The sequence below is a fragment of the Anser cygnoides genome, chromosome 3 (genome assembly GCF_040182565.1).
Source record: "Anser cygnoides isolate HZ-2024a breed goose chromosome 3, Taihu_goose_T2T_genome, whole genome shotgun sequence".
Classification (NCBI taxonomy): domain Eukaryota; kingdom Metazoa; phylum Chordata; class Aves; order Anseriformes; family Anatidae; genus Anser; species Anser cygnoides.
In genome coordinates this window covers 89,133,779-89,159,067 of record NC_089875.1, presented here as the reverse complement: position 1 = coordinate 89,159,067, position 25,289 = coordinate 89,133,779, and the positions used below count along the sequence as shown (strand labels likewise).

Genomic DNA, 25,289 nt, shown 5'->3' with positions numbered 1-25,289 from the left:
TCTTGTCATGGAACCTTTCTGGACTATAGTTTTACAGGGGGGACAACACCTGCCCAAAATCCTCTTGCAAAGTTTTCTGGATAATTCTAGAAGTATAAATAATATAAATTCTTGTGTGTTTTTTTTCCCTTCTTTATAGTTATATAGGTATAGTGCTTTATTTCAATCTGAAGTTCCAATTATTGCATCAAACCTGGAAACCTTCTTGAAGCGTTGGTTGCCTGATCTCCAGGTAGTTAGGCTAGATGGTTAATCTTACTGTATCTATAACTGCCTTTCAGCACTTTCTAAAAATAGATGGCTGTTTGTTTAGTGCTGCTACATACTCTGTTGCACAAGCTTAGCTTTTTTATGAAGATAGGTCCAGCAGTGCATAACGAAGTCTGAAATCAGAAGTGTGCAAATCAGATGCATAATCTACTGTTTCCTGCTGCATTTTGCTTATCTTCTAAAACTCTTCCAGTATTCAAAACTTGAGATCATGTATGATTAATGTCACATAGTGATTTGCCACAGGAATCACATTCTAGAATTCTTACTCAAGTGTCATCCTCTTTGAAATGGCTTGTTAGCTTTATATACTTTCACATTTTTAGAGTACATTGGCAGTTCAGAAATTGTCCCTGCTCTATCCTAACCTTTTATTCTCCAAATTTTCCTAAAAAATGGGAAAGATAGATACAGAGAAAATATCTGACTATAGAAATACTGAAGCTTTCTCCTTCTTTTCTGATTTTTTGGTGTGTTTTCCATCTAGCAACACAGGTCTTACATAGCTGGATCTTTTTGCCTTTTGATGTTATTTAACTTCTGTGGAAAGATTGAGTAGGTGACAGGCTTACTGAGAGAGAGAAGAGAAGGAAAGTGATGGAGATACTTAATTCTGGAAGCATTTGTGATGATGGCGCAGTTCCTTGGGAGAAGATTTGTGCCCACAACTGATTACTGTTTTGAGTTTTGTCTTACAATCACATAGGTTGGGACCTGAGTGGCCGCTGGTCGGAATTAGGTAGGTTGGAACCTCCTGCCCAAACCAAGACTTATCACCCCCCCCCCCCCCCCTTTTTTTTTAAGCCTGAGTGAGCCCAGCTCTTTCATCCTCTCCCTGTATGCCATGTCCTCAGACCCCCAGCTGTCTTGACAGCCCTCGGCTGGACTTGCTCCAGTGTTTCAATGTCTTTGTTACACTGGCTAGTGCAAAACTGAATGCAGTACTCTAGATACGCTTTCACAAGTGCACTATGGAGAGGAAGAGTTGTTTCTCTTCACTGCTGACAGAACTTTGTCAGCTGTCTGGCTGCGCTGTTGACCTATGTTCAACTTGCTGTCTGTTGGGACCCCCAGATCCTGCCGAGAAGCTGCTCCCTAACCAGCCAGCCCCCAGCTGTGCCACTGCCCAGGCTTGTTCCATTCCTGATGCAGGCTTGCATCTGTGATCACGGATGCTTTTGTTGAACTTAGTAAGGGTCTTGTCAGCCCATTTCTCCAGCCTACCAGGTCTCTCTGAACAGCAGCCCTGGCTTCCAGTGTATCAGCTGCTTCCCCCGATTTAGTATTGTCTGCAAACTTGCCAACTGCACTTGACCTCAACATCCTGAGTGTTAGCAAAGACTTTAGGCAATATTGGCCCTGGTACTGATTGCTGAGGGATGCAGACAGCTGGATTTGTCATCATTCTTTGATGGTGCTGGTTTCCGTTTGGTCCAGCTAGTTTTCCACTCTCCTTATAATTCACTACTTATTCCATGTCTCTCCAATCTAGATAAAAGGTCCCTGTGGGAGACCATGTTAAAGTCCTCCCAGAAGTCAAGGCATGCAACATCCATTGCTCTCCTGTTACCCGAAGAGCCAGTCCTCTTGCAGTGAAGTGCAGACAGTTTAGTCTGCCACAGTTTGCCCTTACTGAATCCATGCTGTTCATTCAACTTCTTGTCCTCATGTAGCTGAAGGATTCCTGGAGGGATACGACCCATACCATTCTCTGGGGTTGAGGTGAGGCAGATCAGCCTGTAGTTCCCCGGGATCATACTCACGGCCTATCTTGAAGATAGGTATGATGTTTTTCCAGTCATTGGGAAACTCTCTCAATTGCCGTGACCTGGTGGAAAAGTGTCCTAGATACTGGCACGCTTCCTCAGTGCCATCAGATGCCTCGTCTGATCTTTTGGGCTTATGTGTGTAGAACTGGCTTAAATGTTTATTAATTGTATCTTCCTTGACAGCTGATGGTGCTGTGTTCCCACAGATTCTGCTCGTAGAGCTGGGTACTGGGAGGTTGGAGGGCAGAACTTAGCACAGAAGTGGGAGCAGGGGGAGGAGGATTGGGTTCCTTGGTCTTTTCTGTGACTTTTGTCGCTAGGTCCCCTGTGTCACTGAGCAATGTGTCCACATTTTCCTTAGCAGTCCTTTGGCTGCTGATGTAACTGAAGAGGACCCTTAGAAGTACTTCTATGTTGTTTTCTGATTCTATCCCAATGGCAGCCTCCTATGCTTCTCTGTTGGGACAGTCAGTAGAAGGGGTCAAGGAAACACTGGCTGCCTGTCGTATGGTTACCACTGCTGTCTTACTAGAAAAACCATCAAAGAGGTTGTAAAGAAAACATGTACTTCAAAGCTGTCCTCCTTTGTTAGCTGTTGTTATCAGTTCTTCTCAGAAAATGGCAAAAGTTCAGCGAGTGTTCGTGCTTAAGCAGTTCTGTGTTGTTGGTTCCAATCATTCTGCACGATCCTCTGCGCTGTAAGGAGCACAGTGCACATGGAAGTTCTGGAGGGAAAAAAGGGCTTTGGTCAGGACATGCAGATGCTTTTCCATCTTTGAACTATGTACCTCTTACGAATGCTTTTTCTTCGCAGTTTTTCTTTTTGGTCTCGTAGTGGATGCTTTGTGTTTATCATTGGTTTTCTGTTCCCATAGCATTCCTAAAAAGTTTATTACTATTTTTGTGAAGTATCTGAGAAATGAAGTTGCCTTCATGTGTAATGTAACAATGTTGTGTCCATACTTTGTATCCTTTAGATAGCATCAGAGCTTTACCACTGAACTATGTACTTCATGGAGTATCTCACTATCAATTTATAATTGCTGCCTACTCCTGGAAGTGAGTTTGCATCGTTTTTGCATCTCTGGGTAATTTAGGAAGAAAGGTGAAGCATCTTTTAAACAATAGATCTCTGAATGTTTAGCTATAAATGCAGGCTAAGCTATGGTTCCATGGAGATTTTTTTGGCATCATTAGCGCCTAAAACAGTCTGGTCCTGTATACCCCTTACCTCTGCTGTGCAGTCACAGCTGTGCTGTGGTGGTGTGGCTGAACAGGTGGGAGCTGATAGGCCTGACAAATAATTCCATCACACGCACAGGCACACGCATGTGCGTGCTTTTTTTGCCCAAATTGGTTCTTTTCCCAGGCCTGCTCTTGGTGAAGAAACATCTGGGCTGCCATATGCAGGGTGCAGGGCAGGAGCAAGGATCCCCAGCTTTTAGGAAGTGAGGGGGGTGCGTAAAACAGTTCGTGCAATGCTGCTACGAAATAATGACAGTGCGGCCTTAGTGTGGTTAGACAGTTGGCCTGTTAGAGCTGATCATATCAAACCTGGAAGATAAAAAGCTAGTTTACACAGAAGCCTATCTGAAAGAGTAAGGAAACAACAGGGAAAGTAAAAACAACCATAAATTACTCTAAATTAGTCACATTTTTATGAATAATCGTATTCTCTTATCAATACATATGACGACTTCCAATGAACAACAGATTAGCTCAGAAGCATTCTTTATACATTACCTAAATATGAGTGTGGATGAAGGGAATGAGTCTGAGTGCATTTAAATTAACTTGCATTTTTTATGTGAATGCTACAGTGTCTGCTAAGTTGTCTGCAGTTGTGATGTCGAAATGTTTGTAAGATAAAGCTTGTGTTATTTCTGGTTTTAGACCAGTGTACTGGGAAAAAAGTATGTAAATTTCAGGTCCTCTGGAAAAACTCCTTTGTCCCAAAGCAAACCTTTGGTTTAGGTTTTATGTGCAGGGTGTTGCTTGGACACACAGAAATACATGGGATCTCAGCAGACTAAAGACTTGTAAATGCTTCTGGGCATTGTAATAGAAACGTTAAGGTCTCTGGCTATCTAATGATAGGAACAAATAGCTTTCCTAGAGGAGTTAAGGGTGTTCTTTGTGTGACCAGTAAGTGTGTGTGGTATCACATCTAGAACAATATTAGAGGTATGCTCTTCTGGACAACCATAATATAGATTCACATGGAATGACTGGCCTTACACCACAGAGTACAAGACATACAACCAAATCTTCCAAAATGCCATTTTCTGTTGGACACTAGGTGCTTCACTAAGTACTGCATATGCCACTCCTCACTTCACTGTTGATGGGCAGATTCATTTTTTTTTTTGCAAATGTGCAACTTTGCTCTCATTTCATAGAGATCCATTGCGAATATTTTTTTTCCTCTAGCTTAGGAATTATTCAACAACATTGTTGAATGATGGAAACTCCTGCTAAAGGAGTTTACAAAACTGTGTCAACGCTCAGTAACTTAGAGAGGTTAATCTGCTTTCTGCTGTTCTTCCAGCAGGTGTACTTTGTAATCCAAAATCTGTTAATTGGTTAAGTTTTAGCTAAAAAGGCAACATGTAGATTTTTAAGAGGATGGCTTCAGGATGTGGTTAAAAACAAAAGATTTAATAAAAACTGAAGTACAGTATTCCAGCAAATCTTGTTTAATTGGCATTTTAAAAATGGCATGTAAATGATAATTGTTTTAACAAGCAGTGAAATACATTTGACACACCTGCATAAGATGTCCACTTAAATTCCATCTAGTTTCTGGGGCTCTAATCTTCCAGCTTGAAAGGGAGCTTGTAGAGAGAGGAATAACGATTTGTGCTTGATAGTGAAATCTGTTCCAACATGCTGCCTTTCTTGGGCAAAGGGAGAGTAATTGACTTCTGTTGGCTAAGTCTCTTATGGCCAGGTCTGCTTATTTGAATATTTTCACCTTCTGGGTATGAATCTGTCTTGCTGGCAGATGGTAGTATTCGTATGCATACTACCAGAGCCAGTATACTAGTAAAAACTGCAACATACAGGTTGCAAATTCAAGTCTTAGAAAATAGTTTGAAACAGCATTTCTGACACATGACATCTTACCGCTCTTTAAAAATACAAAAAACAATCCTGTATAGAATCAGGTCCCAAGTGATCATTTAGATCAAGTAACTTGGGTGAACAGTCTAGTTGAGATGATGATACACTTCTAGATGCATATTTTTGGTAGAGCCAGGAATGCTAGAGGATGTTAAAATTGATCCAGAGCCGAGAGAGCAGAGCTGGGGTTCCAAGGGTGTTCTTCCATGGACGACTGAGCTGGTCTACAGTGATGGACTGGATTAGTGCACAAACAGGTTTCTGGGTTTATGACAGTAGATGGAATCCATGACAACTTGTCTTTTGGGTACAGAGATGGTAAACTTTGTAAGATAGCTGAAGATCTGTAGAGAATGCAATAAAAGAGCTTGGTAGTATTGATCCCTGTGATAGAAAACTTAGCGCCTTCTGTAGCAAGTGCAGGACCTCAAAACCAGCCAATGTCAGAAAAAAAAATGTGGGGAAGATGGATTAACATACATATCTCTTCTTAGGAGAGGGAGTTCTGTGCAGTGAGATGGATTTTCTCAGAACAAAAATAGAGCTGGTCTGTTGGCACCTAAAGAGTGAGGGGAGGCTGATAGAAGTGTAGCAGCACATGGTTTGATGTAACGTACATTCAGTACCAAAAATTTTGTCCCCTACTGCAGCTGGTAAAACTCAACCAGGAATGCAGGTATAAAAGAGTAAGTGCAATAGTCTGATCTAAACATAAGAAGCACAAAAAAAAAAAATCCTGTAAGAAAAGTATTTACCTTATTTGTATAAAGGAACACAGAAAAATATATCGGGTAAAATGGGAGAACTGGAAGCTGGCAGAATGAACTTGAAATTAGAAGGAAAATAATTAAACATTGTGACAAATGGGGGCTAAAGGAGAACTAATGGAGAACAGATAGTGTTGGCTGAACAGTTAATGTATGTTCCGGACAATGTTCAAGTTAGATCAGACTCAAATGGCTCAAAAAGCTACATGGGATCCAGATGGATTCAAGGATTCAGCTCTGGTGAGGCCACACCTCGAGTACTGTGTTCAGCTTTGGGCCCCTCAGTACAAGAAGGACATGGAGGCCCTGGAGCATGTCCAGAGAAGGGCTGTGAAGCTGGTGAAGGGCCTGGAGCACAAGTCCTATGAGGAGCAGCTGAGGGAACTGGAGTTGTTTAGTCTGGAGGTGAGGAGGCTGAGGGGAGACCTTATTGCTCTCTACAGTTACCTGAAAGGAAGGTGTGGGGAACTAGGGGTCGTCCTCTTCTCACAGGTAACTAGTGATAGGACTAGAGGGAATGGCCTCAAGTTGGGCCAGGGGAGGTTCAGGGGAGGTTCAGGTTGGAAATGAGGAGACATTTCTTCTCAGAAAGAGCAGTCAGGTATTGGAATGGGTTGCCCAGGGAGGTGGTGGAGTCACCGTCCCTGGGGGTGTTCATGGAAAGGTGGGACGTGGTGCTTAGGGACATGGTTCAGTGGGTGACATTGGCGGTAGGGGGATGATGGTTGGATCAGATGATTTTGGAGGTCTTTTCCAACCTTAATGATTTTATGACTATAAAGGAAAATCTAACACCGGAACTACTGATTACTTGACCAGGGTGATGCCAACTGTAACCTGTTAGAAATTTATAAGCTGGGTAGATAGTGGACACTGATAGCAGAAGTCTTGATGAAACGCTGCCTTTTGGCTCTCCTTCTAGAGGAAACCCTTGTGCACAAAAGGAAGTGACAGTATGCTTCATTGATTCTCTCATGTGAAATTGCGACTCCAGGATGTACTTGTTCTGCAGAATGTTGTGAGTGGTGGCGTTGGAAACTTTGCAATATGATCATATATTGAAGTGCATAATATCCTGTAAAGATGCTGAATTTCTAAACCTGGAGGAAAATCATCCACTGTAGAAATGCTTAATGCAAAAGAAGACTAAAGAAACCCTTAAAATTCTTGAAAAGGAAGTAAAAGACACAGCCAGAGGGTAAAATATTTGCAGGCAGCTTGGGAGTTATTTAAAGACACCGTATTGAAAGCTTAGAGCAAATGCATGCTGCTTATTTAAATAGACTTCAAAAGGCCCCCAAAATGTTGGCATGGTTACACAGCAGGATACGGGTAGGTGTCTGAAATAAAACATTGTTCTTCTTAATTTTTTGCGTGAATGAGGAAAATAGGGATTAATAAAAATACAGGTGAATTAAACTTAAAAATATAACGTGGCAGTCAAAAAAAAAAAGAATAACTCCCAATTAGTAAAAACTAATGGTGAGTCTTTCTTCAGGCTCAGCAGAAGAATTTCTGGAGTACTTGTAGGGTGTGTAGACATGGAAGTTATAAAAGGAGGCTTTGGAGAAGATGAGGTCGGCTGAAAACCAGAATTGCTTGCACCCACTTCAACAACGCTTACAGAGGTCTTCATGCCAGAATTTTTCTTAAGAAGGAATATGATAGATTTATGTCTCAAAACAAAACATCAGCGGAACAAAATGTAGTACGTCAAGCAAACAATGAGCAAGGCAGCGGGGTGAAGTGGCATTTATCCAACTGTTACAAGAGGACCTTGAGGATAAAGCAGGAAATGACCACAGCACGTTACTTCTTGGTTAGCATCGTCTTTCTGCTACCGGTGGAGAAGGTAGCTAATATGATGCCACCTTTTTGAAAAGGTAGCAGGGGGTATTTGAGGAACTTCTCATCTGTGACCTTTGACCCTATGACCCAAATTTATAGAAGGTTAATGAAAACCAAATTAATTTGGTCATTCCTTCTGTCATTTCCTTTACCAAAGGCTTTTAGGGAAGCTAAGTTTCCTCTGGATAAAATGGAAGTCTTACAACTTAACAACTGACAACAGATGGGTAGAGGGCAAAAATGGTTCAGTTTTTTAATAGAAGGAATAACCAGTTGAATTCCACAAGGATCTGTGTAATGAATGCACAGGTAAAAGAAAAAGGGTTTGATGGTGAGGTGGCAAAAGTTTGTAGGTGTTGCTAGCTTTACTTGGGTTAGTATAATGGCTTGCGACTTCAAGCAAATTGCAAATGCTCAGGATTTGCATCCTGTGGGTTAAAAGTCATATATGAAATTCAGTGTTGGTACATACCAAGTACTGCAGGTGATTGAGAAATGGGTAAAAGAATGATTTGTCTAAATCGTTGTACACCATGATTAGCTCTGAACTGGTTCTTACCTATCACGAGTGAAAGATGGAAGTATCTAGTACATAACATCAAAGCAGATCTCCATAGTAGTGAAAATAGCAAATCCAGTCTCACTATTTGTTGGGAAAGGAATAAAGAACAAAATAGAAATACCATGCTGCTTCTGTAGGAATTCATGGTACATTGGCATCTTGAATGTTTCTTGTAGTGTTGGTTACTGCTCTTCTCCATCTCAAAAATGATACAGTGGAGCTAGAAAAGGTTCAGAGAGAAGCACTGAGGGTAATTTAAAGCTATAAAACATCTTTTAAGTGAGAGAAAATTAAATAGACTAAATTTTGTTTGTTTTCTGCATGGGAAAAGGATGACTGTGAATAGCACAACAGAGATGTATGCAATCATGAGTGAGTAGGGAAGGATTACTTATTACTGTCTTCACCAGTACAAGAACCAGAGGATTGAAGTACTACATTGAAGCAAAAGATGCCAGATTCAATCAGGACAAACAAAAAGGGGAGATACTTATATAATGTAAGGGAGGCACTATTTACTGCAAGATGCTGTTGATTCTATAAGGTAGTATTGATGATAATAAAAAAAAAAAGCAAGCAGGGAAAACAATAAAGCTCAGCAAAGGCTGACAGTCATAAAAATATAGTATCATCTGTGGCTCTGGAAGTCCTTGGTAGGTGCAAGTAGCTGGAAGCTGAGATTGGTTGCGATCGATACTGCATTGTGCACTGTTCATACTTTTCCCTAGACATCTGTTGTTGACTATGATTTTTTTTCTTTTCTAACAAAGTATGGCATCACATTCATTATTTTTAAACGTATTTCCAACTATGTAAAGAAAAACATAGTAAGAAAATACACATTCAAATCGCACCAGAATCAAAGCTGCTGTTTAATTAGTCATAGAGAATTTGTGCTAAACAGCTCTTAGCCCAGTTTTTGGGGCCCAGGTAAACGGTGATTTAACCTTAATGAGTACTGCTGACATATTCTGGTTCTCCTTCACTTAAAAGTACCCTAATATCATATTGTAAGAAAATCTCCATGCTATTAGATACTGCAATAGATAAGTTGGAGATCAGATACTGTGTGAATGTTCTCAGGAAGTTCAGGTTCTCACTTAATTGATTCTAACTCTCAAATTTCAGTTAGCATCAAACACTAAGTCATGTTGGTGTCAGATGTTGGATTAAAAAAAGCATGTTACATTGAAACTGTATTTGGGGTAGTTGAAAACTGTTGCTTTTATATGGAAAAATTAAATGCGTTTGGAAACTAGACATTTAAACAATAAAGATAAGGAGCCTTTGTGCATGTCGCATATAGTTCATATCAGAAAAGGAACCCTTAAATTTACAGCTATCAGTAAAACGGCTGAGTACCTCACTTGATAATTTTAATAGCGTGCTAACCTACTGCATTGCTAATCAAGATATTGACAGATAATTACTTGTATTTATCTAGGAAAATGACTCGCCACTGTGTTGCTGAACTTATTTTCTCAAATGGTAGTTAAATGTTGACATCAACAAAATAAATATTTGGGGAAAATATGTACATCTGATTTACTCCTCTAGTTTGTGTTGATTAATAACCCAGCCTGAAATCAAGACTTATCTTAACTTGTTCTCATTTCAGCTTTGGATAGATCACAATCCAAGAGAGATGGAGGTTTTAAAAATAATTGGAGCTTTGATCATGCAGAAGAAAGTGAAGGAGATGCAGAGAAAGAGTAAGGATGCTTTTATCTAGGCTATTCAAAGTATAAGTGTCTATTTACAAATAAATATTCTTTTGTAATTTATTAATAAGAAACATTATAATATCTTTAAAATGTCAGTGATTAAGAGAATTATTTGGAAGAAGTGATTATTTTAACTAGTTTTACAATATAGAAAGTGTATTATAATGTAAATTTCATTGTCAATGTGGAGTTCACAACACAGAGCACAGTACACTTCAGAAGTGTTGCTACTGTCTTTAGAGCTACTGTAGAAGTCTAAGGAACGCAGACAAGAAATGCATTACATGTAAGCTAAGGAAATGGAAAGTAGAGTTTCAGCTTCTTATAGTGGTGCTGTTTTTCAGTACATCACAGTTATGATTAAGGTATTTACAAAATTGTACGCCAACAGATAGTTAAAAAATCGTAGGGTTTTTCTCCCTCGTGTTTATCTCAAATGGTAGAGTTAAGGCTGTTTGTGTTCCCTGATCATTTATTTTTTTTACTTAATATGTTTGGATTTTTCCTAAAAAAAAAAAAAAAAAAAAAAAAAAAGTATAATGTGTGTAGTTAGAATAAATCCTCTGTCCTTGTAACATTTTCTTGTTACTCATATGCTTTCTCATTCTTAAAGTATTTAATGACATGTTAAAAGAACAAGTTTCTTGTATGAAGAATGCATGTTAAGTTCATTTGTTGTTATTAGCCATTTGAAGTTTAAAACTAAATTTAAAAAGCTAGAGTTTCGTCATAAGGAGGAAATGAATCCCATGGTTAAGTACAAAAATAATTCTTACATGGGTCTCTAGCTTGACCTCTGTAATAGTCTCAAGAGACCACCATGGAGTAGCACTGTAGTAGGTAATACCCTGCAAAGTACTGTGTGCAGAAGGGAGATAGGAAAGTGGACACTTAGGCTGCAGCAGCAGGCAGGCTATACTGTAGTCTTAAAAATAATAAAAATAAAAAAAAAGTGATGTTTCAGTCATTAAAAAGTGAGTTCCAGGAGTTCAGTGAAGTGTGAGTTAAGACATTAAGAACTTTTGTCAAACCAGAACTGCATCAAAAGTTAAGGCCAATTTTTAAACTGCTCTCAAACTAGGAGCGCTTTAGTTTTATAAAACCAAACATGATTTTTTTTCCTTAGCAATTTTACATCTGTTTCTAGTGCACAGTAATATGTTTTAAGTGTGACGGTAGTACATACAACAGAGGTAGTATTTGCATGTTACCTGTCTTCAGAAGTAAGTAACTCATATTTGTAAGCGTACCAGTTCGTTCTTCTAATCATTTACTGCTGTTTTCCGTCTCCAGCTGATACTGACTCGAGCACAGAATGAGATACATACAGAGAATTATGTTTTTTTATTTAAAAAAAGTCTTCTGAAAAACTGATTATGGAACATATGTTTTGTATAATGGTAACTGATTTTAAGATGGTATTTTTGAATGATTTTTCATTCCTTTAAAATATTCTGTGTGATAAAACAGTTTTCCCATATCGAGCATCAAAATTCTATTACATCAGTAGTTCTTTTTTATATATGTGAATTATGCAAAGCCTTATCTGGAAGTATAGATAAAAGAGTAGCTGAAAATTGATTTCAACTAAAGATCCTGCCTTTTTTTGCTTATCCATCCTCTGATAAGCAAACATCAAGCAACTCTACCCCAACCCACCCCCCATGACTATAAATTTTAAGCTGTCCAAGTCTATACTTTTGGTAACACTTGTTTGTGTTTTGTTTTGTTGGCATTATAAGCTTCATGTTGAACACTTTTAAATTTTGCTTTTCTGATACAGTTCTGAATACCCTTTCACCCTTAGCAGAGCATTTCAAAGACTAGCAATTTCAGTTCGTACAATTGTTCCAGTATAAAACTTTGCTCTCTTTCCACCACGATTCTGAGCACACTATGCAATGAGTATGTATTCTTGGGATTCTTTTAATGCCACTTTTATTAGTTATGCTACGCTGATATTTACTAGCAATGCTTTTAACTTACTGCATATCTGTGTAGAAAAAGCTGTAAATCTGAAGCAAGCAGCTGGATGCATCTCCTGCTTGTTGTTGAGGCACTGGCGTTTTAGTGTCTGACCTTATCAGAGTTCTTTGCACTGTTAATGACAGACACAGAAAAAGTTGGGTTTGGACCAGCACAAGAATAACATTCCAGCACTTAAAGGATTGGCTGTATTCTTAAATTACACCTGTGAGATCTGTGCTAACGTTGTTGGTTAATGCTAGATGTCTGCTTTGACTGTCTTTCAGGACAGTTCATCTTTTGAGATGAACACAAAATACGTGGCTAATGACTTTCTACTGAAGCAATTTTTAGAACAGGTAGAACATTTTAAGACTGTGCCATTTAGCTTATTTGGAGAGTTAGATGGGCTGTGTCATCATGGTAAGGTGTCAAGTAATGGACTCGTATTCAGGAATAAAAACTTTTATAAATTGAGGAAGATTTGGAAAAATAGCGCAATCACCCCAGCATAATATATACATTTCAAAATGCTGCTAGAGATTATATTTGGTATGAAACTATTGTTACAGAAATTCAAAGTAGGAATTGGCAAGTACCTTATTGCGAAGTAAATGCTTACAGTTAATCTTCAGTCCACCTGAAAGAATAAAGTACCACTTCTGATGACTTACTAGATTTGATCTAGTTAGAATATCAATCAAGATGATGGCAGGTGACTTGAGACTTCTCTTGCTTTGCACTTGGAAATTACACAGAAGTAGAGGAACCTTTATGTAGAACAATCGGGGGAAAAAAGACCAGGCTGTCAGTTTAACAGAGTGAAGTCTGTGTAGACCATCGAAGAATAAATGACAGAAATGATATGTACCCTGATGTAGTAGGAGACATGAAAGGATTTTCTAATTTTTGTTTGCACTATGGTATCCTTTCTGAGCTAATGTTTTCTTTAATTTAAAATACATATATTTTTTTCAAAATTGTTTAAGGGAATGAGCTACTTCTTCCCTTGTATTTCTGACTTAAAAAGCAATGATAATTCTTCTTATTCCTGTTTATTTTCTTTTTCAAATACTTGCTTCCTTTTAATTCCTTTCCTCAAAAAATATGTAGATATTTTTGTGTCTTTTTTGACCCTGTTAGTAAGGCATTTAATCCCTTGAAGTGATGAAGAACTTTCTGTTCAGAGCTCCCATTAAGTATAGTGGGTTTAGTTAATGTTACTTATAATGGTGTGGCATCCTGCATGAGTTAAATAATATTATCATCTCTCTCGTGCCTCTGATATTCAGGGCTTTTTAAATGTGTTGCCTACCACCACGTGATTTTAAACTATGGAATGTGTACAGTGTGCTATAAGGGAAAATATTCCAGCCTTTTGTTTTCATACATAAAAGTTTTCAGAGATTCCAGTTCTGTTTGAAACATGACTTGATCACTTGTAGCTGTGCAAACAAAACTGCGGGCAGCGGCTATTCCAGCAGAAGGTCCTGCTGCTATCCAGGCTGGAGGAGTGGGGCTCACAAGAAGCTCATCCAGTTCGACAAGGAGAAGTGCAACAAGGAACAACCCCAGGCACGAGGATGTGCTGCGGGCCACCCAGCTGGAAAGCAGTGTGGCAGAACAGGACCTGGGCATCCTGGGGGACACCAGCTTGGACATCAGCCGGCAATGTGCCCTTGCTGCGAAGGAGGCTGATGGTGTCCTGGGCTGCGTTAGGCAGTGTGTTGCCAGCAGGTCGAGGGAGGTGAGCCTTTCCCTCTGCTTAGCATTGGTGAGACCACACGTGGAGTGCTGTGTCTGGTTCTGGATACCTCTGTACAGAAGAGATACGGACATAGTGGAGAGAGTCCAGCGAAAGGTCATGAAGATGAGGAAGGAATTCGACCATCTCTCCGGTGAAGAGAGGCTGAGAGAGCTGGCACTGGTCAGACTGGAGAAGAGGCTCAGGGAGGACCTCAAAAATGTATATAAATACCTGAGGAGAGGGTGCAGAGAGGATGGAGCCAGGCTCTTTTCAGTGGTCCCCAGTGCCAGGACAAGAGGCAGCGTGCACAAACTGGAACACAGGAGGTTCCCTCTGAACATCTGGAAGCATTTCACCACTGTGAGGGTGGTGACAGAGCACTGGCACAGGCCACCCAGAGAGGTTTTGGAGTCCCCTTTGGAATTCACTCTGTTTACCTAAATTACTTCACTAAACTTAAGAAAAAATAGAATTAAGGTATAAATTTTGTTTACCATAAAACTTCAATGGAAGTACAGAAAAGTTAGAAATGATTGTTCTAATGTGAAAATACAGATCTGTGGTTCCCTGTTTAAAAAGGGACAAAGTGTGAAGGCAAATAGTCTCCTCACAGCAGAACACTGAGGTTTCATTTCAGTAGCATTAAAATGTTACTGTTTGATATGCGTGTGGTATTTTTTTTTCCTATGTCTGTATAAATTGCATCTTTTAAGCAGGCAAGTGTAAGCATGTGATGCATGAGCAAATAGACATTACTCAGTTGCTATGTATTCTGCTCTCTGAAAAAACAGCCTTTTTGTTAGTGATGCATGTACTTTGCATTCCTTAAAATCTAAAAATACTGGTTCTTTAAAAACATCCAATTCCAAATATTTTTCTAGTCATGTCATCTTAGTTGCATCATAAGAGTTATTCTTGCTCAGTCTGATTTAGGGATTTTTTCAGTCTGTTACCTTCTATTCTCCACACCCACACTCATTGCTGTAATGGTTGCAGTATTGTGGCATCCTGAAGCCTGCAAAGTATAGCCATTGAACCAGCGTATATTGAAAATGGTCCTGGTTTTTATACAGTGTGGAGCTAAAAAGGAAATAGTACACAGGGCAAGGTGGGTTGGTTAGGTTTACACAGAAGGTAAGTAGCAAGAGCTGCAGTGCTGTATCTGTTCTCCAGAATCCTGAGAACTTCTGAAATTGCTGCTAAACCCATTGTCTTCCGATGAAGGGTTGAGAAAGCTCAGTGAACCTCCCTTGAAAGAATAATCTATCCTGAAAGATAGTTAAAATAGCATCACAGTATTTTAAAATTGTCATGTTCATGGATAGTCTATACAGAAGTACATCTCTCCTATGCTTTTGACATGCTGTAATTGAAAATTAGCGAGGCTAATGATCTACTACACTGTTCTTATTACTATTATGTACCTAGAATTGTTGCAGTCTGTAAATGAAAGGAAAATACATTACAGTAGCTGTTGGCTTTCACATCATTCTTCCTGTATCAAAACAAGCTGCGTGCACATTCTTATCTCCTGAAGTTTTAGGGTCTTCAGTTAGCACCCTGTGAGTCAAGATTTTCTTGTTTTTTTTTTTTTTTTTTTTTTTTTACTTTATTTGATATAAGGATACCTGTATTTCATAGGTTGGAGGAAATACATTTTAACGTGAAGGGAATCCTGCTCATGGAAGAAGTTTTCAGGAAATAAGGGGGTAGGAAAGTACTGAGTGGTTACCTTTTATAGAAAGAGTCATTATGTACATTGTAGTCAGCACATCATACGTGCAGCTAAAAACGTTTCTCACTTCCCATCCATCACTGTTTCTCATTGCTGTGACAAGCTACAGGTGCTCCTGGGAACTCCTGACATTACCGAAGTTATTCTTATGTAATTTCTGCCTGAATGATCTTAACTAAGAACCGCCCAAATCATGAAATAGCAAGTTGGCTAAAGGTTGTATTGTTTTGTCACAGCCAAGAGAGAAGTAACCTTACCAGGGATGTTGTTGAACAGGTTGCTTCAACTGGAAGCAAGAATGTTAGCCTAAGCTAGCTGCTATCAGAATTAAATGTATGCTTGTTTTTAAATTAAATACTTAAGATTTATTGAAAAGAGTACATTTTCACGGTACTGTGGGTTGTTGGTTCTTTTTGTTTTTATGTTCTCCATTACAGTAGTTGAAGATTACAGATACAGAAGTACTAAAGAAACACATTTTAGTGAACACTTAAGTCAAACTGAATGTGCTATTTTTAGGAAGACATATTTTGGCAGTAATTGCTATGTGATAATACTTTGTTACACAAATTCTCCTCCCAAAGCATTGTGAATTTTGCAGTTTTAAACCATGTACTTCCGTTCATGAACAAAATAGTATATTTTATAGTTAAAAACGTCATTTATTTTATGCATAGGGTTATATAGAATTATTTATGATGTTAGTACCATTGCCACATCTGTATTGAACGTTCAATAGTATTCTGTTTTGAGTTAATAATGTCCTTTTAAGTGTGCTTCTCCTGAAATAGTTGGATGTAGTCTTCAAGTTGAGGTTTGCATAATATATCCTAAGCACTGACTAACTGCATTGCCCACTTTAATGTTTCTGATGAATTGGGCACATGCGTTTATGTGTAAAAAGGGGAGGGGAAAAAAAAACATGTTCAAAATGTTTTGTTTATGCTCTGTTGCATTACAACGTGTCTGCCTTTCTCTTCCACGCCTATCATCTAGTGAGGCAAATCTGCTCAGCATAGATGACAGTGATGGGCCCTTCAGTCCCAATGAAGATAGGAAGGTAAGTACTCATCTCATGGTGAAAATGGACCTTTTTAAAGCTTCTAAAATTATGTTGCACAGTCATCTGCACAGTATTGAAAATGAAAATTTGTGTTGGTTTAGCAACATAACGCTGAACTTGCTTATCTGCATACCCTTAATGTCTGCTTACTGCTAGAGATCTTGTTGGTTTGTATAGTATTCTGAAAATACTAGTATGAATATGTACTTAATATCATTAATGGGTTTATATTATTTTAGTTTGAAAATACTAATAATTAAATCCCATGATGCTTGCAATCACATTCCCAATTTTGTATGCATGTGTATGTATATATAAGCAAAATTTGTGTTTATTTTTTGAAGTATACCGAAATAGTTCACTACTGCAGAGATGCTTCATAATGCTTTGAAAGTACAACTATTTTGTTTAATAAGGAATCTGCTGATTAAGGGTGTGCTTCACTGCATTAATAGAAAAGAAACAATTTGAGAAATTAGATTAGACTTTATTTTACGTTTCTTGTTTCTGTGTGTCAGATCCAAATTTGAGGGTGATTGTATGGGGCACTTCTGTGCTTGCGAGGTGTTACCCACACATTGGAATGGCAAAAAAGTCATATTTTTCTCTTTGTTCCTTTGATTTTCATTTTGCCCAAAAGATGACATTCCTGTCATTCTGCATCTAAAAGGTGACATATCTGTGTCTAAAAGGTAGATAAGACTTTGATGTCAGCGTACTAGTTATGAAGCAGGTTAGCTTTGCCATGTATATTTTTTAATGTTGTTGTTCCTCTGAGAAGCATAAAGCTGTTTCACATGTAACAACATTTACCAAATAGCCTGCTTGGAGAGAAGAAATTGGAGGGTTTCTGATGCACTACAGAGTTCTGCTCTCCTGGAAGAAAAATCATGTTATACAGGAGAACTCTCAAACTATTGTTGATCAGATATAATCTTGTAATCTTGTTGGTACAGTGAGCATTACAAAACTTCCTTGGAGTTTTTAGGAGGACTTCTGTTGAAATTGGCTTCTGGATAGATTTTTAAATAAAATTTTGTACAAAAGCAGTGTGAAAATGAAGCCAAAGTAGTATTTATATAAATATTCTGTAATTCATTTTCTTCCTTTTAACTTGGATGTAAGTATTGTAATGCATGTGAATTCTCTTGTTACAGTCACTTCGTTGTCGGCCTGGAGCTGTCGGCACCAGTGGTGATTCCATAAAAACATATGCGAGGCGAGGCAAGGCTGCAAGCTTGAGACTTTTTAAAGGGAATGCAATTGGCCTCAACATGATGGGAAATAGCAAGAAACTGAGGTACTGCCTTCAGTTTTACATTTACTTATCTATTTAATCATTGATAAAAAGCAGTAGTAAATGAGCACAATTGATAGAACGGTTGCATTACCTGCTGTGCATTTAAGGAAGCTACACTGTGCTGTATTTCTGAGCAAAGACAGAAGACTAGATTAAGGTATTTATTCTTCCAAAATCTTATTAAACCACATCAGTAAAATACCGGAAGATTATTAAAATAAATTGAGAGCTTTTGCTTTTGTACTTGTCAGTGTTGTCTGCATGACCTGTTGTTTCTTCTGTACAGTGCTAACAGATAGAAGAATATTTCTATTGACTCCATCAAAAATTTCTACCTTTCCATGATTGTGAATTGCCAAAGCTGTCTTAGGATGCATTTTCTCGTTTCCTTACTGCAAGATATCATCTGATTTAGGAGTCACTGACTACTCCTTTAAAGAGTTCATCAAGTAACTATACTCCTAGATGGTGGCTTGAGATTATTACTTGTATTTAGAGCTGAGAGGAACAGTGTTTAAACACTCAGTGCTGCACTTGCTTGTTACTACTATCCCTATCTTGTAACAGACTGATCTCTCAATTTAGTATATGTGAAGAAGTGATACATTCATGTAACTTTCTGTGAGAATTTGATATTGCTGAAGTATTACTCTGTTTGGATACTTCAGCAGGAATGAAAAGATCTCTAGGTAGCTTGCTATAGTTAGCCTAGTCATCAGATATCTAACCTATACATAGCTGTATGAGGAGTAGATCGTTGTTGGTTTGTGGGACTATCTTATCACAGAATTGCTGCAGAAAAAATCGTAGAATTTCTTTGTGATGCATGTCCTCCCCTGTTCTTCTGATCTTTGAGTCTAATAGACAGGAAACAAATCCAGAATTACAAGTCTGAATTGATCCTTCAGCTTGATACAGAGGAATGAACAGATTAGGTCAAAATAAGGACTCTTCTTGTCTTTGTGCTGTAACTGTAACCTGTTAATCACATATATTAATATATCTTGTTAAATTTGAAAACCTAGATGGCACTTTACCCAGTATCTTAACCAACTGTGTGTGATACGCATCTCTCTAATTTGGTTCCTCTATAGCTTGTGGATGGGTTTAACTGTTTCCCGTGTTGTTCTCCTGGAAAAACTGTCTGCTCGTGGCTTTGGCAGGTGTACAGATCTCAGAGTGAAGAACTGGCTGGGTGGCCAGGCTCAAACTGTCATAGTGAATGGAATTCAGTCCGGTTGGCAGTTGGTCACTAGAGGTGTTCCCTAGGGCTCAGTATTGGGACCAGTTTTAACATTTTTATCAGTGATGTGAATGAGGGGATCAAGTGCACCCTCAGTGAGTTCACAGATGATACCAAGTTAGGTGGGACTGTCGATCTGTAGGAAGGTTCTGTAGAGGGATCTGCATAGGCTAAATCAGTGGGCTGCGTCCAGGTGCATGACATCGAACAAGGCTAAGTGCTCAGTCTTTCATGTGGGTCATAACAACCCCATGAAGTGGTATTCGCTCTGTCTTAATAGTAAAAAAGCTTCCACATGCACATTGTACTTTGTTGTTTGAGTATACCTAATCACTTAGAATATGATTCCTGTAGTCTGGAAACTAGAATTTTCTTCTATCTAGCCATGGGATTTGTAATGAAATCCGACCATACTATTTAATTTTTCTACCTTTTGTATTCAAGCAGTTATACTTGACTGTGTGTATGTGTGTTATTTCTTAAGTTCCAGAAAGGTGTGTGGGTTTTATTTTAAGGTAAATAGTTGCAGAGGTTTTTTGAGAGAATCTAAGCATAGTTCCGACATTCTGTTACTTGGATTGGAACTGCTTTCCATTGACAAATGCTGCCTTATAAACCTAAGACATAGTATGATTTATAAGTAAACTAAAACAAAATTAAATCTGTTGCGTGTTTTAGCTTAGTGAAAGGTCACATCTACTTTGAAAACAAGCATCCACCTTCTCTCTAGTACTGTGCTGCATGCTGAATTTAAATGGAAAATAGAAGTATCCTCCGTCTTCTTAATAAACAGTTGTTAATGAAGGAGTTCATTGAGGAAGAACGGGTGGGAGGAGGCCACTGTGACCTCTGTGAACAGTTGGCTTTTGATTAAAAAAGGTACTACCGATTATTTACTTAGTCCTTTTTGGAGTTTGCACACTAAATTTGCTTGGAAACATGATTATGCTGTAAGTGATTACCTTGATTTAGTGCCTTAACTGTGATAGCGTTGCCTCTTTCCTAACACACACATCGCAACAAAATCCCCAAATAAATAAAAGTTTGTGATCCAGTCACTGTCTGTAGTGAAAAGTGGTAGTGTGTTAGCTCAGAGATGTTGTGTGACAGGTGCTTACTAATATCTTTTCAATATTAGAATTGCTGGACTAAAGACATTTTTGAAGATTGATCACACAATTAAGCTGCTAGATGAAGTTTGAGAAGATCAGAGTTGAGATTCTCGAGCATCTGTACATAGTGATTTGTATCACAAAGTTGAAGTTTTTCAACCTCATCTGCAGAATAGGGTTTAAAAAGTTTTCGTATTGGTGGATTGCATTAAGCTTTCTGAGGGCTTGACTCAAATCAGTATTATGACCCTGCAGTATTCCCTAAAATCCAGGAAATGAGAGAAAGAAGCTACTCAATGAATAGCAGAATTAATATAGTCTGTAATTGCAAACTGTGTTTCTGTAATGTCATGCTTTCGTTGCTTCTAGATCCATTCATTCTTTTTGCCCAATGCAAGATTCTTCTGTGCCTGGCCTTTCTAATTTGCAGTGTTCAGAACTTACTGGGATCAACTGATTTAATGTGAAAGTGTAACCATATTTTCTTCAGAGCCTAGACTCTAATTGTGTGGTTTCTGAGATAATGCTAGGGAGATACATATTGTCATTGTATTTTAAATTCTTTGAGAGTTCTAGAGCATTTGCTATTTGGAGGAACTTTGACAAATTTTAGTGCTTTATATTAATTTCCTTGAATCTGTGATGAAACTTGCAAAGCCAGTTTCAGTGCCGGGGTGCCCATATTGCAACTTTATGATTAAATTTTCTGGGGATTCTGTCTGCTCTGGGTATGTTCTATTCGAAGACTGGGATTATAGAGCAGATTGTATTCTACAGCTGTCCTACTTGGAAGGATATCTGATGCCATATGAAACGTTTAAGTGTGTCATCTAGAACAGTCTGCTTTGACTCAAATCTAATCACCCAGCAGGCTGTGATACTCTATTCCAGGACCTGTCGGAGCTTCTCACTTGGGTGTGAGGCACAAAGCAGAAGCACAGCTTAACAGTTTTTTGTGCTGCGGAGGCACAAGACTTAAAGTTTCCAAATCATGGTAGTTTGGCAAAGCTCGGATTCAACAAATCATGAAACACGAAATAGGTGTGTTTCTAGACTTGCTTGCTTGTTTTAAACTCTGTAAGTCCTTAGCATTTGAGAAGAAATTCCTGCATTCTGCTTGTGTTTTCTCGTCTAGTATCTCTTTCACAGAGAGAGCCTGGAGAGAAACTGGAAGCCAGAGAGGAATTGTGAGACACTCAAGTATTTAAAGCAAGTAGCTGTCAGCTTTTTATTTCTCAGGGGAACACATTAAACAGAAGGTTGACTATAAATTAGTCTAGATGATGGCTGACCAGCTGGAGTTGTGTAGTCTTGACTTGGAAGCATGTGGGATGAGTGTTTGTGTTTACTTTTGTGATGTTGGTGATTGGAATGTGAGACTGGTAGCTTCATTTATGGGAAGTTGAACTGCTAAGTCGGAACATAAATGATGTTTCTAAGCTTCATGTTCTAAAGAAAGGTGTTTTACCATGTGGTTGGTTTTGATGGGTCTTGTTCTGTTATGTTCATGGTTATGCTATGATCAGTCAGATGATAACAGTCATGTTATGCTATGATCAGTCAGAAATGCTCTGAAAGTTTCTAATTTTGATTTGTGATATTTGATATAAGCCTTCCCAAAAGGGTAAGCTAAATAGAAATTAAAAAAAAAATCAAAATAGCGATTTTCTCACCTTCATCTTTTGGGGATGTATAAAGGAAGGATTAGGAATTGATGTGCAGCTTTATTGGGGATTCTGGGACTTCAGATCTTTTTTGTTGTTCATCCCAGGACAAATGGAGGGAATGGAAATTCTGCTGAATGGTGTTTCCAAGAAATATTTTGAATCAATCAGAATGCTTTTTCATGTTCTTATATTTAATGCAGTTAGAATTTCTGAGCAATTTTACAACCAAAATGTAAATGTTGCATTTCCGTTATTTGAAGCAGTTGGCATTATCAGCATTCTATCTGTTGAAAACTTTATAGTTTTTGAACATTTTAAATGCAGTGTTGTGCATCCTGTAGTAACAGTGTGCAGGTTAACTGTTAGGGTCTAATGGTCTTCGAGGGAGTTAATGCATTGCTCGTTTATTGGATAGAAAATTGTATCTTTGCACACGCTTTTAAGAGACGATAACGGGAAACCATCCCTCCAGAATTACTTGTTTTATATAGTAATGAGGTTAAAGCCTCAAAAGGCAATAAATGAGGAAACCAAAGAAATGCTGAATGACATTGGTGAATATGCTGTCTCTGTGCAGAGCCCTGTTGAGATAGTTGAGCACCTGAGAAGCCTTGTCTTCTACTCTTCTTCGGCTGTGGTGTATTGTTTCAGCTACCAGTCATCTTACCACCGTATATTTGCTGCATTTATTTTCCCCAAGGAGTAATAATATTAGAGAAATTCCTGAGTGTACAGTTCAGTCTGTTCACATCTCACGCACTTTAAATCTTCTTGATGACATTAATAAAATCTGTATATGGAAGCATAAAGTTAACTATAAATGATTGTAATTCATTTTAGAAAGGCAGTATCTTTTTGGAGTGAGGAGGTTGAGCAAAGGAGAGCTGGTTCACAGTGTTTTAGATGGTGATAAAATTCAATAAAAATCTTTATTTACTTTTTTTTTTTTTTCCGGGGGAGAGGAAAAAGTGTGTATTCTTATTTGTCTATTTTATTCAGGGACTGAATGCTTTTATGCCTGTCCAATACAACCTAACAAGTTATATTACCAATTCAGAAATACTTTGATTTTTGTTTTTATGTGGCTGTTACTGTAAAAAAACAGGACACCATGATTTCTAACTAAGACACTGTAGAAAATACAGTAGAGTCTTTTCTTAAATCATTTTTTTCTGTACTTCTGCAGTGAAAATGCTCAGAATATGTCTTGTCCTGTAACTGTGGTACATGGTAGACGCTTTCACCATGCTCATGCACAGACAACAGTAGTAAAAACAGCAGCCCAAAGGTAAGACTAAGCAGATTTGTTTATCCAGATGTCCCTGTTGTAAAAATCCTTTCTGGTTTTGTACGTAATTGTTTTTGTACATAATCGTTCACCTTATACTATGAAGTGTTTTAGGAAAACATAATTACATGGTTCTTGTTGATCATGAGCTTTGATCTCAATTACTGAAGTTTCATAAACTTTAGGATTTATATAGTCTTAGAAATCACTGATTTTAAAGCACACTATGACATAATCAGAGAGCGTGAAAATGCTCTAATGGAAATATATTTAGGAAATACTTTGAAATGGGCATAGTATGCAGTAGAACTTCATGTAACTCGCAACAAATATCAAATACTCATTCACAGAAACTCCAGCTGGTATAAAATTAATCTAAAGGTTAAGCAACAAATAGGACAATAATGAGTAGTCTTTAACTACAGCATAAAATGATTAAAGTGGGACATCTCACAGAAGTGAGGTTTTGGATTTTTATAAATACAGGAAACTGTGGAACTGTGGAAATTTACTCAGCTATGCTGATTTAAGCTTTGTTGTTTGGAAAACTTAAAAGCATATCAGACTTTGGTAAATATGAGGTGTTTCCCCCCCCCGGCTTTTCACACTCAGACGTTGTCACAAACATGTGAACTAACCATTGCTTTAAGATGTATTTTTTTAAATTTGTCCATTCAGAGCTGTATGCATTTCATGGATTTCCACTGGCTTGTCAGCATTTTGTAACCTCTTTTTCTGCCCCACTTTTTTTTTTTCTTTTTTTTTGTATGTGTGTGTGGTGTGTGTGTAGATTTTTTGGAAGTGGTGGGATCATATGTAGGCATTATCCTAATTTTCGTCCGATTTCCATCATCTTCGTGGCTGTCTTCAGAATAACAAAGCCTATGTACTAACGTGAATGAATGATGCGATCCATATATGTATTATGGTAATCTGGCATTGAGGAAGCAAACTGAAAATGGATTTTACAGTTCTGTCTCTGACCTACACCATTGTTGCCTCCATCCATTTCAAAGTCTGCTGTGATTTGTAAATGGAAAATAGCATGGACATTTTCTTCCTTTTAGTAATAGTGGATGCAGTAGCAAGGATCTTGCTTTTCTTTATTCCTTAACATCACTGTGAGGCGAGGGTGACTGAAGAGGATTGGCAGAGCTTTTCCCAGGAATAAAAACTAAAAGGCAATGTTTATGTAGCCAGTATAGTTTGGGCTGAACCAGCCTCTTTTTTTCTTATATACAGAAGAATTTCTGTATCTGTATTTCTATATATACAAATATAGAAATATTTATATCTATATTTCTTAGAAAAGCTGTTTAATGTTCCCTTAGGAAAGCGTTGGGAAAGCATGTCATTACCTTTCCCTTCTTTTTTTCTCTATTTCCCTTCTTTTTTTCTCTTTTTTTTTCCTTTTTTTCTTAATTCTAAGAGATAAAAGCTAATTCAGGTTATTCAAAGTAAGCAGAAAACCGTCTGAGACAGCTCTTTCTTGGATCTCTGAACGTTGCCCTTAATGTTAGTGTACTCTATTAAACTTAGTTGTGAGATGGTTCTTTGAAACCACTTACAGATGTGGATCCATCTTACCTAGTTATGTCCTTTAGGCATCTTCAGCATGCAACAAAGTCCACTCAGATTTCCGAGTAGTGCCCTTTTTTTTTTTTCCATCGTTGTTGAAAGATGGTACATGGCCATTTACTAGCTTGGGCAGCTCAATCCATTGCCTAAATTTAGGAGGGCTGAATCTGGCCATAGTACCTTGATTTTAATCTTCAGGGGACATTTGACTTGCCTGTTTGCTGTTTATCACCTATGAGACTTGCTTCTTTATAAGCCTATAATATAATGTGGAGAAAAAAAAAAGTAGTGACTTTGCATGTGTGACTTGCAGAAAGAAAACTAATGCATAATGTAAGCAAGCTGAATATTGCATGAAGTAATTGGTTCATAGTCCTGTTGAATGTTTCTAAAAATTTTTCTTTTACGGTTGTTGTTTTACTTCATTACCATTAACAACACACAGTTACTTCTTAGGGTCAGAATATTTTTGAAGTTTCAGAGGTGAGAAATAGTCATAAAAAGAACCAACGTGACTTGACTGATTGG

General features: G+C 38.0%; 1 protein-coding gene across 9 annotated transcripts in view; it reads left to right on the top strand.

The window, feature by feature from the left end:
• Window positions 1-25,289, top strand: part of SENP6 (SUMO specific peptidase 6) — a 93,339-nt gene that overhangs the window by 22,525 nt on the left and 45,525 nt on the right. For 3 of the 9 annotated variants that reach the window (XM_013172135.3, XM_066994661.1, XM_048050435.2), the window contains exons 2-5: window positions 9,958-10,051; window positions 16,507-16,570; window positions 17,731-17,873; window positions 23,082-23,183. The exons of 1 other annotated variant lie outside the window; for it this stretch is intronic. In XM_013172135.3, coding sequence (XP_013027589.2) covers window positions 9,958-10,051; window positions 16,507-16,570; window positions 17,731-17,873; window positions 23,082-23,183 — 403 coding nt within the window. The remainder of the gene's footprint in view (window positions 1-9,957; window positions 10,052-16,506; window positions 16,571-17,730; window positions 17,874-23,081; window positions 23,184-25,289) is intronic. 5 more of the 9 variants (XM_066994658.1, XM_066994656.1, XM_048050439.2 and 2 more) reach the window with 2 other exon arrangements.